Source organism: Bufo bufo, chromosome 5, assembly GCF_905171765.1.
Source record: "Bufo bufo chromosome 5, aBufBuf1.1, whole genome shotgun sequence".
NCBI classification, from domain to species: domain Eukaryota; kingdom Metazoa; phylum Chordata; class Amphibia; order Anura; family Bufonidae; genus Bufo; species Bufo bufo.
In genome coordinates, this window is record NC_053393.1 from 229,416,046 (window position 1) to 229,435,257 (window position 19,212).

The 19,212-nt window shown below is 43.0% G+C and overlaps 1 protein-coding gene across 5 annotated transcripts in view; it reads left to right on the plus strand.

Moving 5' to 3' along the window:
* SEPTIN7 (septin 7) overlaps positions 1-19,212 on the plus strand; it is a 117,695-nt gene that overhangs the window by 29,537 nt on the left and 68,946 nt on the right. For all 5 annotated transcript variants that reach the window (XM_040431312.1, XM_040431311.1, XM_040431308.1 and 2 more), the window contains exon 3: positions 15,172-15,274. In XM_040431312.1, the coding sequence (XP_040287246.1) occupies positions 15,172-15,274 (103 nt within the window). The remainder of the gene's footprint in view (positions 1-15,171; positions 15,275-19,212) is intronic.

Sequence of the window (19,212 nt, forward strand, 5' to 3'; positions counted from 1 at the left end):
GGATTTATCAGTCCCTTCCACACCAGTTTTCTGAAGTACAAAAGGTGCAAACCGTGCATTTGTGACTCTTTAAACTCGACTCCAAAAATTGTGGTAGTTTCTACGCCGCCCTCTCTACTTTCCGAAAAGGGTGTGTGGTGTGGGTGGCATGGGTCCGGGACCAGGAGGCCTAGCACACTGATCTTCATTCACGCCAGTTTTCTGGTGTGAATAAAGACAGAAATCTACGACAGCTAGGCGGCGGACGTAGATTTCGGTCTGGTGCATCGGTAATTAGCTTAATAAATGTCCCTCATATAGTTTAGATAACCTCCTCACCCTTTTCACATTAAATTTTGAGGGAGTTGGGACGGTCTTGTACAGCCAACAGCAGTCATGTCTGTGGCCAGTGAAAGACACTCTGTTTTGGGTAGAAACCCTCTTTAAAAGGGTGTCCTGCCACTTAATGTTTAAAAATAAGTACTGTAATACATGTATAGAACACCTGACTCCGAATTAGTAATATATATCTCACCATGCACCCCTATTCCCCCACTGTGAGTCCACAAACCAACCTTCAGATTCATTGAGAGGACTCCTCTGCATGTGCACCTAATGAAGTGGACTCCGGGAGTGGTCGTTGCAATCTAAGACTGGTTTGTGGAGAGTGTCAACGTGCAAATTACTGATCTGAAGTCAGCGGAAGGTGTGCTATACATGTATTACTCTACTCAGTAGGACTTGCCAAAGGGGACATATTCCCTTTAAGATGCTGAAAGAAGCAATATTCACTTTACTGATCCTCTGCTATTCCCATTTCAGTGCTTCCCGAGTCCACTACCAGTCTGTGTTTCCTGGCCCTTGTCGACAGGACTGCCAATCATTATAAGCATTATAAACAGTTATTTTTTTAAAAATTTAGCAATCATTGATTATGATGAAAAATAGTGAGTACATTACATTAGACCTGTAATCCGATAAGATCTGACTATGATGCAATGAGTTCAGCAGTCAGTCCTTGAGATGCGGCTGATGCTCAGCTCCTTAACGTGCTGCTTCATGGTGACGGGTTCTCTTTAAGTGGAGAGGTTAAAAGGTAACTAGCCTTCAATACAATAATTGCCTCTCATTAGACCCTAGATTAGTCTGTGTTGCTAGTACCTCCAGTTTTTATATGCTCAGCTAGATGTGGAGCACCTTGGGAAAACATAACGTTTATTGAGAACCAAGTTGAAAATAATGTAGGGTAATGAAAACATCAAGTACTTTGGGTACACTGTGTAATGCATGTAAGGCTACTTTCACAGTAGCGTTGTTAGAATCTGGCAGGCAGTTCCGTTCCGTATGCAAACTAGGGATCGACCGATATTGTTTTTTTTTTAGGGCCGATACCTATAATCTGTGAACTTTCAGGCCGATAGCCGATAATTTATACAGATATTCTGTGAATTTTCATTTTAAAAAAAATCTAAATCCTACACAAATCTGCTGTAAATGAATGTTTGTTAAGGTGTGTGTGTTTTTTTTTTTTTTGTTACTATTAGCCACCTTAGGGACTAGAACCCTTGTCCTATTCACCCTGGTAGATCTCTATCAGGGTGAATAGGACCTCACACTGTCCCTGCTGCTCTGTGAATAATGCACACAGCAGCAAGGGAGCTAACTATGGCAGCCAGGGCTTCAATAGCGTCCTAGCTGCCATGGTAACCGATCGGAGCCCCAGGCTTACACTGCTGGGGCTCCGATCGGAACTGCCACTGAGGAAGGGGGGGGACGGGACCCTGTGGCCACCAATGATTAATACAGGGGGGCTTGAAGTTACCTCTCTCATTAATTCATACCAGGGTGGATTTGATTTAAATCAAAATGATTTAAATCACTAGTCAGTAAGGCTTGATTTAACCACTTGCCGCAACTGTAACGCCGAAAGGCGTCATCGCGGCGGCTCCCCCAGGCTACGCTAACGCCGATTGGCGTCATCTCGCGTGAGCCGAGATTTCCTGTGAACGCACACAGGCGCGCGCGCTCACAGGAACGGAAGGTAAGAGTGGATCTCCAGCCTGCCAGCGGCGATCGTCCGCTGGCAGGCTGGAGATGTGATTTTTTTTTTAACCCCTAACAGGTATATTAGACGCTGTTTTGATAACAGCGTCTAATATACCTGCTACCTGGTCCTCTGGTGGTCCCCTTTGTTTGGATCGACCACCAGAGGACACAGGTAGCTCAGTAATATGTTGCACCACTACACTCCCCCCCCCCCCTGTCACTTATTAACCCTTTATTCACCCTTGATCACCCCTGATCACCCCATATAGACTCCCTGATTACCCCCCTGTCATTGATTACCCCCCTGTCATTGATTACCCCCCTGTCATTGATTACCCCCCTGTCATTGATTACCCCCCTGTCATTGATTACCCCCCTGTCATTGATTACCCCCCTGTCATTGATTACCCCCCTGTCATTGATTACCCCCCTGTCATTGATTACCCCCCTGTCATTGATTACCCCCCTGTCATTGATTACCCCCCTGTCCTTACATTTTTACCCCCCTGTCCTTACATTTTTACCCCCCTGTCCTTACATTTTTACCCCCCTGTCCTTACATTTTTACCCCCCTGTCCTTACATTTTTACCCCCCTGTCCTTACATTTTTACCCCCCTGTCCTTACATTTTTACCCCCCTGTCCTTACATTTTTACCCCCCTGTCCTTACATTTTTACCCCCCTGTCCTTACATTTTTACCCCCCTGTCCTTACATTTTTACCCCCCCTGTCCTTACATTTTTACCCCCCTGTCCTTACATTTTTACCCCCCTGTCCTTACATTTTTACCCCCCTGTCCTTACATTTTTACCCCCCTGTCCTTACATTTTTACCCCCCTGTCCTTACATTTTTACCCCCCTGTCCTTACATTTTTACCCCCCTGTCCTTACATTTTTTCCCCCCTGTCCTTACATTTTTACCCCCCTGTCCTTACATTTTTACCCCCCTGTCCTTACATTTTTACCCCCCTGTCCTTACATTTTTACCCCCCTGTCCTTACATTTTTACCCCCCTGTCCTTACATTTTTACCCCCCTGTCCTTACATTTTTACCCCCCTGTCCTTACATTTTTACCCCCCTGTCCTTACATTTTTCCCCCCCTGTCCTTACTTTTTTCCCCCCCTGTCCTTACATTTTTACCCCCCTGTCCTTACATTTTTACCCCCCTGTCCTTACATTTTTACCCCCCTGTCCTTACATTTTTACCCCCCTGTCCTTACATTTTTACCCCCCTGTCCTTACATTTTTACCCCCCTGTCCTTACATTTTTACCCCCCTGTCCTTACATTTTTACCCCCCTGTCCTTACATTTTTTACCCCCCTGTCCTTACATTTTCACCCCCCTGTCCTTACATTTTCACCCCCCTGTCCTTTCAGACATTTTTTTTGGCCCAAGTTAGCGGAAATTATTATTTTTTTCTTACAAAGTCTCATATTCCACTAACTTGTGTCAAAAAATTAAATCTCACATGAACTCACCATACCCCTCACGGAATCCAAATGCGTAAAAATTTTTAGACATTTATATTCCAGACTTCTTCTCACGCTTTAGGGCCCCTAGAATGCCAGGGCAGTATAAATACCCCACATGTGACCCCATTTCGGAAAGAAGACACCCCCAGGTATTCCGTGAGGGGCATATTGAGTCCATGAAAGATTGAAATTTTTGTCCCAAGTTAGCGGAAAGGGAGACTTTGTGAGAAAAAAAAAAAAAAAAAATCAATTTCCGCTAACTTGTGCCAAAAAAAAAAAATTTCTATGAACTCTCCATGCCCCTCATTGAATACCTTGGGGTGTCTTCTTTCCAAAATGGGGTCACATGTGGGGTATTTATACTGCCCTGGCATTTTAGGGGCCCTAAAGCGTGAGAAGAAGTCTGGGATCCAAATGTCTAAAAATGCCCTCATAAAAGGAATGTGGGCCCCTTTGCGCATCTAGGCTGCAAAAAAGTGTCACACATCTGGTATCGCCGTACTCAGGAGAAGTTGGGCAATGTGTTTTGGGGTGTCATTTTACATATACCCATGCTGGGTGAGATAAATATCTTGGTCAAATCCCAACTTCTCCTGAATACGGCGATACCACATGTGTGACACCTTTTTTGCAGCCTAGGTGGGCAAAGGGGCCCACATTCCAAAGAGCACCTTTAGGATTTCACAGGTCATTTACCTACTTACCACACATTAGGGCCCCTGGAAAATGCCAGGGCAGTATAACTACCCCACAAGTGACCCCATTTTGGAAAGAAGACACCCCAAGGTATTCCGTGAGGGGCATGGCGAGTTCCTAGAATTTTATATTTTTTGTCACAAGTTAGCGGAAAATGATTTTTTTATTTTTTTTTTCCCCCCCCCCCTTACAAAGTCTCATATTCCACTAACTTGTGACAAAAAATAAAAACTTCCATGAACTCGCTATGCACATCACGAAATACCTGGGGGTGTCTTCTTTCCAAAATGGGGTCACTTGTGGGGTAGTTATACTGCCCTGGCATTCTAGGGGCCCAAATGTGTGGTAAGAAATTTGAAATCAAAATGTGTAAAAAATGACCAGTGAAATCCGAAAGGTGCTCTTTGGAATATGGGCCCCTTTGCCCACCTAGGCTGCAAAAAAGTGTCACACATGTGGTATCTCCGTACTCACGAGAAGTTGGGGAATGTGTTTTGGGGTGTCATTTCACATATACCCATGCTGGGTGAGAGAAATATCTTGGCAAAAGACAACTTTTCCCATTTCTTTATACAAAGTTGGCATTTGACCAAGATATTTCTCTCACCCAGCATGGGTATATGTAAAATGACACCCCAAAACACATTCCCCAACTTCTCCTGAGTACGGCGATACCACATGTGTGGCACTTTTTTGCAGCCTAGGTGGGCAAAGGGGCCCACATTTCAAAGAGCACCTTTCGGATTTCACCGGTCATTTTTTACACATTTTGATTTCAAACTACTTACCACACATTTGGGCCCCTAGAATGCCAGGGCAGTATAACTACCCCACAAGTGACCCCATTTTGGAAAGAAGACACCCCAAGGTATTCGCTGATGGGCATAGTGAGTTCATAGAAGTTTTTTATTTTTTGTCACAAGTTAGTGGAATATGAGACTTTGTAAGAAAAAAATAAAATAAAAAAAAAAATCATCATTTTCCACTAACTTGTGACAAAAAATAAAAAGTTCTATGAACTCACTATGCCCATCAGCGAATACCTTAGGGTGTCTACTTTCCGAAATGGGGTCATTTGTGGGGTGTTTGTACTGTCTGGGCATTGTAGGACCTCAGGAAACATGACAGGTGCTCAGAAAGTCAGAGCTGCTTCAAAAAGCGGAAATTCACATTTTTGTACCATAGTTTGTAAACGCTATAACTTTTACTCAAACCATTTTTTTTTTTTACCCAAACATTTTTTTTTTTATGAAAGACATGTAGAACAATAAATTTAGAGAAAAATTTATATATGTATGTCGTTTTTTTTGCAAAATTTTAGAACTGAAAGTGAAAAATGTCATTTTTTTTTTGCAAAAAAATCGTTAAATTTCGATTTATAACAAAAAAAGTAAAAATGTCAGCAGCAATGAAATACCACCAAATGAAAGCTCTATTAGTGAGAAGAAAAGGAGGTAAAATTCATTTGGGTGGTAAGTTGCATGACCGAGCAATAAACCGCTAAAGTTGTGGAGTGCCGATTTGTAAAAAAGGGCCTGGTCTTTAGGGGGGTATAAACCTGTGGTCCTTAAGTGGTTAAATCATCGTTTTCTACATAAAGACTAATTCTTGCTGGTATAACTTATAATATGCAAGTAGATGAAGATTTAAACAACTTTTCAGATTAGTTTGATTAGGTTGATTCTGCATTCATAGGTTTGTAGAAGTTAGGATTAAGGTCTTTTTCTCAACTCTGTTCATGTTATAACATTTTTGCTGTGAAGAAGAGGCATGTGATCTCTGCTGAGTCAAATTCAGTTTTGAGAACTGCAAAAGTAAACCAAGCATCTGTGATAATATCTTGTAGGCAGAGAAACTGCCCAATAATCTTACAAAAACCTCTGGACGAGCATGACATTGTGAATGGATTAATGGAATTTATTTACCAAAAAAATTACACATATAGAAACATAGAATGTGTCGGCAGATAAGAACCATTCGGCCCATCTAGTCTGCCCAATATACTGAATACTATGAATAGCCCTTGGCCCTATCTTATATATAGGCCTTCTGCCTATCCCATGCATGCTTAAACTCCTGCACTGTATTTGCAGCTACCACTTCTGCAGGAAGGCTATGCCATGCATCCACTACTCTCTCAGTAAAGTAATACTTCCTGATATTACTTTTAAACCTTTGCCCCTCTAATTTAAAACTGTCCTCTTGTAGAAGTTTTTCTTCTTTTAAATATTCTCTCCTCTTTTACCTTGTTGATTCCCTTTATGTATTTAAAAGTTTCTATCATCTCCCCTCTGTCTCGCCTTTCTACCAAGCTATACATGTTAAGGTCCTTTAATCTTTCCTGGTAAGTTTTTTGTCCTGCAATCCATGTACTAGTTTAGTAGCTCTTCTCTGAACTCTCTCCAAAGTATCAATATCCTTCTGGAGATATGGTCTCCAGTACTGCGCACAATACTCCAAATGAGGTCTCACTAGTGCTCTGTAGAGCGGCATGAGCACCTCCCTCTTTCTACTGGTAATTCCTCTCCCTATACACACAAGCATTCTGCTAGCATTTCCTGCTGCTCTATGACATTGTCTGCCTACCTTTTAAGTCTTCTGAAATAATGACCCCTAAATCCATTTCCTCAGATACTGAGGTTAGGACTATCACTGATTTTATATTCTGCTCTTGGGTTTTTATACCCCAGGTGCATTATCTTGCACTTATCAACATTACATTTTATGGGTGATTCAGTCAGCACAACCCTATATGCAGGTGCACATCGCTATGGCGAAATACATATACAAACGCAAAATACAATTGCAATAGCACTCTGCAACCAGCATTCTGCCCTGCCTCTATGCTGGATGAGGCATTGGCGTACATTTTGGCCAAAGCGTAATAAGCCACTCACCACGTCAAGGTTGCCTCTATGGAGTGGTCCCTAACACTAGTTCCTACCTGTTTATGGGCCATGACAGCCACACAAAGTCCAGGGAATGCAGGTGCAGCATGCACGCCAAGCACACTCTGCTTTTAACCCCGTCCGGTGCCATTACAGCTTTCATCGGATCCAGGGATGCAAGTACCAACATGCATGCTGAGCCCACTATATACTTCTCCTGGAGCCAAATGGGTTCTGGTAGGTGCTATATAAGCAGACTGTTTTTTGCACCTGCATACAGGGTTGTGCTGACTGAATCACCCACATATTTTTTCTTTGTAGTATATATTGGAGGTGTGGCGATCTCTATGCAGTCATGCACACCTGACCAGTCAATCTGTCCTGGAGGCTGGTTTTAAAGTCAGTATAAAACTGAGTCTGCTTTGCTTATATAGAACCTACCAGTAGCCATTTGGCTCCAGGAGAAGTATATAGTGGGCTCAGCATGCATGTTAGTACTTGCATCCCTGGATCCGATGAAAGCTGTAATGGCACCGGACGGGGTTAAAAGCAGAGTGTGCTTGGCGTGCATGCTGCACCTGCATTCCCTGGACTTTGTGTGGCTGTCATGGCCCACAAACAGGTAGGAACTAGTGTTGGGGACCACTCCATAGAGGCGACCTTGACGTGGTGAGTGGCTTATTACGCTTTGGCCAAAATGTACACCAATGCCTCATCTAGCATAGAGGCAGGGCAGAATGCTGGTTGCAGAGTGCTATTGCATTTGTATTTAACATTAAATTTTAGTTGCCAGATTTTTGACCATTCCTCTAGTTTTTCTAAATCCTTTTCCATTTGGTGTATACCTCCAGGAACATCAACCCTGTTACAAATCTTTGTGTCATCAGAAAAAAAGACACACTTTACCATCGAGGCCTTCTGCAATATACACTCACCTAAAGAATTATTAGGAACACCTGTTCTATTTCTCATTAATGCGATTATCTAGTCAACCAATCACATGGCAGTTGCTTCAATGCATTTAGGGGGGTGGTCCTGGTCAAGACAATCTCCTGAACTCCAAACTGAATGTCAGAATGGGAAAGAAAGGTGATTTAAGCAATTTTGAGCGTGGCATGGTTGTTGGTGCCAGACGGGCCGGTCTGAGTATTTCACAATCTGCTCAGTTACTGGGATTTTCACGCACAACCATTTCTAGGGTTTACAAAGAATGGTGTGAAAAGGGAAAAACATCCAGTATGCGGCAGTCCTGTGGGCAAAAATGCCTTGTGGATGCTAGAGGTCAGAGGAGAATGGGCCGACTGATTCAAGCTGATAGAAGAGCAACGTTGACTGAAATAACCACTCGTTACAACAGAGGTATGCAGCAAAGCATTTGTGAAGCCACAACACGCACAACCTTGAGGCGGATGGGTTACAACAGCAGAAGACCCCACCGGGTACCACTCATCTCCACTACAAATAGGAAAAAGAGGCTACAATTTGCACAAGCTCACCAAAATTGGACTGTTGAAGACTGGAAAAATGTTGCCTGGTCTGATGAGTCTCGATTTCTGTTGAGACATTCAAATGGTAGAGTCCGAATTTGGCGTAAACAGAATGAGAACATGTATCCATTCTCTGATGGCTACTTCCAGCAGGATAATGCACCATGTCACAAAGCTCGAATCATTTCAAATTGGTTTCTTGAACATGACAATGAGTTCACTGTACTAAAATGGCCCCCACAGTCACCAGATCTCAACCCAATAGAGCATCTTTGGGATGTGGTGGAACGAGAGCTTCGTGCCCTGGATGTGCATCCCTCAAATCTCCATCAACTGCAAGATGCTATCCTATCAATATGGGCCAATATTTCTAAAAAATGCTATCAGCACCTTGTTGAATCAATGCTACGTAGAATTAAGGCAGTTCTGAAGGCAAATGAGAAATAGAACAGGTGTTCCTAATAATTCTTTAGGTGAGTGTATATTAAACAATATGGGTCCCAGAACAGATCCCTGAGTTGCCCCACTGGTAACAAGACCATGGTCTGAATATACTCCATTGACTACAACCCTCTGTCTGTCCCTCAGCCACTGCCTAATCCATTCAACAATATGGGAGTCCACGTACAGCCTTATTCTACATAATTAAATAACGAATCTTTATTTCATGATGGAATAACCTTTGGATGGTAATATATTTTCCTCAAAAAGCATTTTATATAAAAAAATCCGTTATTTTTTTTAAAAAAAATTAAAAAATCATTGATTTTTGATCATACACAGGAGGCGGGAGCTGGCTGCAGAGTCACATAGCCAGCTCCCAACCTCTGAGCGTTAGCTGCGATCCGCGGCACCTGAGGGGTTAACTACAGCAGATCGCAGCTACTTGTCATAGAGGTCGGGAGCCGGCTATGTGATTATGCAGCCAGGTCCCGCCTCCTGTATATGAATTAATGAGAGAGGTATCTTCATTGGTGGCGCAGTGGCCACAGCCCCTCCCCTCCTCTTGTCCTCCCTCCTCTCATTGGTGGCAGCGGCAGCACAGGGGGAGGGAGACACTGCTTCCTTTCTCCCCTGTGCTGCTGAGGGAACACGGAGAGCGCTGACAGCAGCGTGATCCGTGTTCCCGATTCGTTATCGGAATATCGGCAAAATCCTGAATATCGCCCGATGATATCAGTAAAACCGATAATCGATTGATCCCTAATGCAAACTGATCCTTTTTTTCCGGTATATTTATTTTTTTCAAAGACCAAAAATGAAATCGGCTCCTCCTTTATCCCGGCGCCTGCTCAGACCAGAAAACCGCATCCGGCGACACCGCAATTTCCGTAACACTTGGTACCGGATCTGACATTAACACATCTCTATGGAAATTAATGCCGGATCCGGCAAGTGCGGTATTGTTCCAAGTTTTTGGCTGGAAAAAATACAGCAGCAAGCTGCGGTATTTTGTCCAGTCAAATGCTGTACGAGGGACGGAAAAGAAGACATCCTGATGCATACTGAACGGATTGCTTTCCATTCAGAATGTATTAGGACAAAACTGATGCGTTGTTTTTTTTTTTCCGGTATAGAGACCCTTTACTGAATTTCAATACCGGAAAAGAATAACGCTAGTGTGAAAGTACCCTAAAACTGACACATACGGTTAGGATCTTTGACTGGCGGTCTGTATTAGATTCCTCTCTTGTGATCATTATCGTTATTACTGCAGCATGTAACCAGTATCGTAGAGAAGCAGTCGGTATATTTTACTCTTAAGATCTATTTATAAGTCTAAATCTAAAAAATCTTTTTTTATTTTTTTATTTATTCTAGATAAATACCTTTTACTTGTGGGGTACCCCCCCTCTGATGATGCCACCCTGCCTGTTTTTTTTAAAATATCGCTCCTACGCCCTGCTGTGCCCCCCTGCAGTTTTCCACGGCACTGCGCCACCAATGATAAGTAACGTATAACGTGAGGCACCTGAGGGGTTAATTGCCGCGCATTGCATCGGCAATGTGTTTCTGCTGCCGCCTGCATTTGTTATGTATTAAACGTTAGTTATCATTGATGGCGCAGTGGCCATGGTAAGCTCTCTGCTGCGCTATGCCCGAGACACAGCTCAGCAGGGACACTGTAAGAATCCTATTCACCCTCATAGATCTCTATTAGAATATAACAAGGGTTTAAAAGATCCCAGGTTCTAGCTCCCCTAAGGGGACTAATAATAATAAAAATGAAAAAAAAAAAAAAATAAGAAACACATCAAAATATTAAGTTTAAATAATCCCCCTTTGCTAATTTTACATATACAAATATATAAACAATAAAAAAATAAACACATTAGATATCGCGGTGTCCAAAAATGTTTGAACTATTAAAATATTTTTATAACTTTCCGCGATTAATCTCTAATACAGATGGTAAACGCTTCAGACAACCTTATACTTACTCAGCTGTGTAAATGACGCCATGGCAGCTAAACTGAAGAATATATTGCCATAGTGTCATTTACACAGCATATAAGGTTCTCTGAAGTGTTTACCATCTGTATTGGAGATTATCACACACAGCCACAATACCGACTTGGCGTGACCGTCCCTGGGTTTCCAACCCGCATGCGCAGAAAATCAAAGTTCCGGCACTAGCACGGGACTGGATGACAGATATAAGCAGCCGTAAAAAGTCTATGGAGTAACATCACGTATGTATAAACTGCTCTATCAACCAACAATTCGGACTCAACTGAGACTTTGGTAAACAGTAGCCATCATACATACCATATGATCGGTTGTATTTGTCTGATTCAGATTTGATCTATATCTGAACGAGACTGCATCATAAGTGTGATACAGTTTACCATCAAAGGCTTGATTTAGCCTGATTTGAACACACTTGTCCAATCTATACTCAGCATATATAAGAACGATACAGAACTTTGCGAGCATTTTTATTACAGTATGAGAGCTCCTCACTATAACAAGTTGAGGGACTGCGACTATATGCAAATTGTTAACAGTAATTAGAGGCTAGGTTATACCGTTGTGTATGTAATATTAGCCAGATTTGTTATTTTTTTAAATTAAAGTATTGTATTAGATTTTATAACAAGCTGGCCCTTGATTATATATTTGCATTTAATAGCTAAGTGGTGTAGCAGGCCAAGCTATACTCCTGGAGAGCGCTCTTAAATTTTGTATATTTCAAAGGGTTTCTGTCACCAGAATTAACCCTATTAAACTAGCTGACATTAGTAATGTGCTAATGTCAGCTGAACCTAACTAGCCTCTTCCTACTTTGATCTATGCCCCCATTACTGCAGAAATATAACTTTTATAATATGCTAATTAGCCTCTAGGTGCAGAGGGGGCGTTGCCCCTGCTCCTAGAGACTTCTGGCCACACCCTGCTACACTAGATTTACAGGGCCAGGCAGCGCTGGTTTCCTACTGCTGGCCCTGTCTGCCATGTAAATCTCGTGCTTGCGCCGAATACTCAACGGCGCGAGATTTCCCCACCCTAGCGCACAGGGTCAGCAGTTGGAGGTGAAGGCGGCTGCCTGGTTCTGTCAATCTAGGGAGCAGGGCGTGGCTAGTGGTGGGAGAACGGAGCACATTATGTCAGCTAGATATACAGATAGATAGATAGATACATCAGCACCAACCAATATTGAGAGGCTTACCCAAATTGTTTAACTGAAAAGTAGAGCAGCACTCCGAGATTGCGATGAAAAAGGATGTGTTTATTCACCAATAAGTGACGCAACGTTTCGACTCCAACATGTTTATCGCAATCCCGGAGTGCTGCTCTACTTTTTAGTTAGATATAGATATATATCTATATCTGCCCGAAATCCAGCCATCAGTAGCAAGGGCATATGAGATACATTCTTGGCAGTGACAGAATAGAGCAGTTATAGAAACATAGAATGTGTCGGCAGATAAGAACCATTTGGCCCATCTAGTCTGCCCAATATACTGAATACTATGGATAGCCCCCGGCCCTATCTTATATGAAGGATGGCCTTATGCCTATCCCATGCATGCTTAAACCCCTTCACTGTATCTCATGAATTTAAAACTTTTACACTCTTTAGGGTCCATTCACACATCCGTATGTGTTTTGCAGATCCGCAGAACACGGACACCGGCAATGTGCGTTCCGCATTTTGTGGACCGCACATCGCCGACATTCTCATAGAAAATGCCTTTTTATTGTCTGCAATTGCGGACAAGAGTAGGACATGTTGGTTTTTTTTGTGGATGCGGACAGCACATTTTGGCCCCATTGAAAATGAATGGGTCCACACCTGTTCCGCAAAATTGCTGAACAGATGCAGACACGCTTTGCGGACGTGTCAATGGACCCTTAGGAGGACTTTTTTCCATTTCTATGAGTAGGCAGTAGCTCATCAAGTGCCTACATCTCCCAGTATGCACTGCAGTTAGTTCCTGTTAACTTCTTACTACCCGGCACACAAAATAGACCCGCCGCTTATGGCCCTAAGATACATATGGTATGTAATGCACCCACAATTTCCTTCTTCACTGCCTAGAGAGATTTCTTTTCTATGAATATAGAATAGGGTTAAATGAAAGGTATCTGGACCACTTGATCTACTTCACTATGAGATCAATACACCAGCACTGAGGGGGAAGGATGGGAGCAGGGGAGCTACTGAGCATGTAGGTCTACCTCTGACTGCAAAAGAAGGTGGACCAGAACAGCAGGGGGTGCTATCAGGGAGGAGAATAATACAACAACAACAACAACAATAATTTTTTTTTTAATTGCATAGTAATATCTTTTGGGGGGGACAATGCCTTTAAAAAAAATACCACCATTTAGTAATTCACTTAGACTTTCAGCTGACATTTGGAGCTGGAATTCTTTTAGCAAAAAACCTCATCAAAAAAACAATAGTGATGAAAAACACTCCTAAAAACCTATATGTGAATCCTTATATAATTAAAGGGGTTATCCAATTGTACAAATACCCCCACAATGGCCGGGCCCGCTCTTATAGACGATACTTACTTAGTCTCCGGCACCCGCGTCCCTCCAGATCCCTGCATGGCCACCTCTGCATCTCCCCGTCACGTGGATTAAATCATCTGGCGACCTGGGGAGCCGCCAATAGCAGGCCACGATGGTGACCATCCTCCCTAGCGTCACCCGCAATGCTAGGGAGGCTTATTTTTCAGTTGAACCTTTTTTAAACCCTCTACTCTTATTCATTTTACTACAGTTAATCCAAGATTTGGCACATTGGGCGCTCATTCAACCATCGCTTAACCCTTATTCATCATAACCCTTGCCTCATGGCAGATATCACAGCTTCCAAATATCTCCTGTGTCCTAAAAAGTTATTGTAAGCTGCAAGTTTAAAACTGTCCTTATGTCGTCTTGCATTGATCGATCCGCAGGTCTGGAGACTGTGATTGGCCTTGTTTCTTAAAGTAGTTCTTAGCTGATTATGAAGTATGTTATAAATCTTCGGACTCCCAGCACATGAATCGCATCCAGCAAACGGCAAGGGACAGTTGTATTGCAAAACTTATTTTCTTTATCAAATATTTCCATATACAATAGTAAATGAGACAATATATTCATATCAGTCTATTAGATGTTGCGTAAAATCCTTTAGTCCATTTATAGCAGCAGATTGTCTCGCCAAAGACATGGACAATACGTGGTGCTCATCACCTACATGCTTGAGAAAGAGCTTGCCTCTCACATGTTGCAGGTCTTGTGCACCATGACTTGTCCATCACTGTGGTGAGCCAAGCTGCTACATGTTTCAGACTATAAGACGCACCTAGGATTTGGAGGAGGAAAATAAGAAAAAATAATTTTCAGCAGACTTCAGAGCAGATCCCTATTCCTCATCAAACATCCAAATCAAACCCCCATTCTTCATCAGACCTCAGATCAGACCCCTAAGCGCCATCGGACCCTCCCAAGCTCTATCAGCCTCAGGACGCAGTGCAAAGCAGGGCCCGGAAGACGACCTGGGAGGGTGAGTAGAGCCAATACAGCGCTTTCCTCACCGCTCCCCGTGCCTCTCACATGCTGGTGACCACTTCCATAGTAGAAGCGGTCATTAGCATTCGGACTATAAGACACACTTCCACCTTTCCCTCACTTTTGGTGGAAAAATGCATCTTATAGCCTGAAAAATAAGGTATGTATGTCTTGCTGCTGCTATAAATGGACTTAAGGATTTTATGGAACATCTAATATACTGGTATGAGTATACTGTCTCATTTACTATTGGATGTATTTGATAACGAAAAGAAGTTTTGCAATACAAGTGCCTCTTGCTGTTTGTTGGATGTAATTCATGTGGAGGATCGTCGGGTCCTGGGTGCAAGGAGCTGGCTGGAGGTGCGTGGATAGTATTGTACATTTTCTGACTCCCAGCACCCCTGCCGATCAGCTGTTTGAAGAGGCCGCATCTGCCAATATTAATATGCCTCAAGGTCCTATCCCACTCACAATGAGGATGATACACAAATATAATGGCATACATGGAGGCAGAGGAGCAGCGTTTAGTGTGGCCTGCGCAACCCTTTCAAACTGTGCTGACATTTTTCCTCTCTATTAACTGCAGCAACAGAAGAACCTTGAAGGATATGTGGGCTTTGCTAATCTGCCAAATCAAGTGTACAGGAAGTCTGTGAAGAGGGGGTTTGAATTCACACTTATGGTTGTAGGTAAGTGCTAGTATCGCAGCTTCTCGTCTTTTCAGACTTTCCTCAGCTTTCTTTCTGTGCTGTATGACTGTGCATTTTCAATTCATGTAAGGCCACTTTCACACTAGCGTTTTTGCTGGATCCGGCAGGGTTTAGCAGAAATGCTTCCGTTACTGATAATACAACCATCTGCATCCGTTATGAACAGATCCGGTTGTAGTATCTTTAACCAAGCCAAGATGGATCCGTCATGAACTCCATTAAAAGTCAATGGGGGACAGATCCGTTTTCTATTGTCAGAGAAAACGTCTTGCTCCGCATCCCAGGACTGAAAGCAAACCGCAGCCTGCTGCGGTTTGTTCTCTGGTATGAGAACGAAACTGAATCCATTTTGGAGCACTCCGTTCTGTTCAGTTACATTTTGTCCCCCTTGACAATGAATGGGGACAAAACGGAAGTGTTTTTTTTTTCCGGTATTGAGACCCTATGACTAAACTCAATACTGGAAAATATTAACGCTGGTGTCAAAGTAGCCTAACACTTGCAGGTTCATGGCTTTATTCTTAAAGCGATTGCTTTCTTGTAGCGTCAGAATAGTAATTGTATTTATGGTGTATGTCTGGTACTTTATGTGCAGAGTCACTTCTGTTTTAGCTGTGGCTTACTGCAGTACACGTACAGTCACACAGTACATCTGTCTGTGTAGGAACCCACATGGCTGATTTTTCACGTGGCTTTTGGAGTGTGTGCAGCGCTGAAAATTCATCTCTCGTACTCCAATCCGTAGTTCATATGGACACGGAATTTTCTGCTGTGTATTTGATGTCCGCATTGTGTAAACTGCGAATTCACGGAAACTCTGTAGGTGGGTACCACGCATGATATAGACCCATTTGAAATGGGGCTAGTCTGCCCATGCCTTATTTCTCCAGCCATGTGAATAGTGTGGTGAGGAGAAATAAGTAAGTTTGGATGTCTTGGCCAAGCTGCATGCATTCTCTGATCTGCCCGATCCTTAAATCAAAGCTACCCCTGTTGGTTTTGTCATACGAAATAATAGCTTCCTGGTAAGCTGGTGCTTGAACCCGCTAGTCAGTCTGAAGAAGCACCGCTACATTGTAGACCATGAAGGAGGAATTGAATAGCATCCCCTTGCATCAGATTGACGCTGCCCTAGTGTGTGCCCCCCTACTCTCTTCTGGTGTTTGGGGAAAGGTGGATCAGGCAAGTTGACGTTCAATGCCTGATCCTTTTGTTCTTGCCGGAAATTGCCTCCAGAGGTGTCTGGAACCAATTTTCTCCATCTTGGAAACGCATGTATGCTCAGCCAGCTAAGCATGCATGTGTGTGGGGGAGTCAGCTGACAGCTGTTAAAGGTGTATGGGCCCATAAGCCTCTGATGAGACAGGAGGTGGATGGGTGTTTGGAAAGAAAACTATACTTTATATTTAATGAATGACCAAGATTACAACTTGTTTGAAATTAACAGAAGTAACTGTATGGACGATCCTTCCGTTAATCAGCACCGTGCTGTTCATTGGGATGTCACATCCTAATACTTGTCTGTTCAAAGTGTCTCCAGGTTTCTGATATTGATGAGCTATCCTCCAGGATAGATCATTGATGTCTGATTACTGATCCGCTCTTTCCTGCAACCTTCTTACCTGGAACTAGATCCTGAATGGAACAGGAGGCACAGCTCGGCTCATACGGTAAGTGGACGTCCTTGGTTACTGCAGCTCAGCTTCCATTCAAGGGGTTATGCGAATTCTAAAGTATCCCCCCCCCCCCCCCCCCCTCCCCAGTGCCCGGGCCACTTGTATGGATTATACTTATCTACTCCCCGACACCCGCGATGCTCCAGATCCCTACTGCCTACATCTCCCCGTTCGGATCAAAACATCCGGGGAGAGGGGAAGAATCCATACAAGGGGGGTATTTTTGAATTTGGATAACCCCTTTAAAGTAAATAGGAGCTGAGCTGCAGTAACCTAGCTGTGCTTCCTGTTCCATTCAGAGAGCTGGTTCCAGTGCCGATGGCTACAGAAAAAAGAGCTGGGGTGGGGGTCCCAGGGCCTCAGTGATCATATATTGATGACTTAGCCTGAAGATAGCTTATCAGTTTTTAGGAGCCTGGAAAACCCCTTAAGAATCAATGATGAGAACCTCATCAAATCCTGAACACGTGGATCAGACATTCGAGAAACAAAGAACAGTAATTCTGGTATATTCAGATGTATGTTTTTTCTTTACAGTTTGTATTTCAGTCAGTGAACGGCATTACTTTGTCTTATTAGTAATAAATAAAATTCCTCCTTGAGCAGTCCTTTTTACTGGGATGATGTAGCGGTTTAGAAGAAACCGAAGACTGGATAGCATTAGGAAACAAAGACCCGTATGTTGTTCTTCTCACATACTGCAGCCTCTCTACTTTCCATGTACATTTTCCCCTCAGCAGTTCAGCCTTACCTCTTATATCCGACATTTTGGTTACATGTGAAAATATATGAACAAAATACAAGTTAAAGGTAACACTAGTGTAGTCTAAACTTGAGATTCACCTTTACATACTTGTCCCTAAGCACAGTTTCTTTGGTTTATAGGTGTAAAGAAACACAAACATTCAGCTAAAACCACTGAGATTCTAGAAATATTCGGACAGTTGCTCTGTTGCAGCCCCGAAACGCAGATCTAGACCTTGATATTAGTTTGCCAGACTTGCAACAGACCAAAGAACTAACTAGTTTTAGATGGTTGTCAGCTGAATGACCATTCATCTGACAACTGTCTTCTACCTCACCCAGTACACTTGGCTGATAATGCAGAATAAACTGCTGCCGGGCACCTCTGACAGTAACTTATAGCCCCTGAGGACATACCCAAGCCTTCCTTCCCCTTACATATGCCCTAGGGGGAGAGTTGGGACACCCACATACAGATAAGATGGTGACCTTCATCTAATGTGCATGGCCCACATTGCTCAAGCGACACAAGTTGGTGGTCTTGCCCTGCCTGCTAGAGTCTATGGTGTGTGTGTATATAAAGCATACTCATGGATAAAACTGTCCTAACAGAGCGCGTCATTGTTGCCTATATCAGCCATTCTGATCAACACTTCCATTTTCAGTCTCATCTGATTGGTTACTATGGGCAATGCGGACACTTATGGCTAGTTTCTTTCTCACCATTGTGGTCTGTCATCTGCAGAATTACAGCTTTGAAATAATATCATAGGTTATGAATCATCTCTTCGGATATCACTATTCTACTAAATCATTGTATTCCCCATGACTTAAATGCTACGTACACCTTTAGAGACAAGTTGTTTTTATTTTTGCATTGTTCTTATTTTAAGGTAAAAATTATTTTTTCCATTGGTCTTTATTAAAAATATGGAGTCTTTTTCTCTGTACAGAGCTGAGATGCTCGAATAGAGGGATCTGAATTTTCTTTCTGCTCAGGCTACTTTCACACTTGCGTTTTGTGCGGATCCGTTTGTATTATCTTTAACATAGCCAAGACGGATCCATCTTGAACACCATTGAAAGCCAATGGAGGACGGATCTATTTTCTATTGTGCCAGATTGTGTCAGTGAAAACAGATCTGTCCCCGTGGACTTACATTGTGTGCCAGGACGGATCCGTTAGGCTCAGTTTTGTCAGACGGACACCAAAACGCTGCAAGCAGCTTTTTGGTGTCCGTCTCCAAAGCGGAATGGAGACGGAACTGATGCATTCTGAGCGGATCCTTTTCCATTCAGAATGCATTAGAATGCAAACTAATCTGTTTTGGACCGCTTGTGAGAGCCCTGAACGGATCTCACAAACGGAAAGCCAAACGCCAGTGTGAAAGTAGACTGAGCTCCTTATCTCTGCTCTCTGACCTTATAAACACTCATTACTGATAAGAATGTGGCTTAAGTCATTATGACCTCAGAAGTTTAGAGATGAGGTCTATT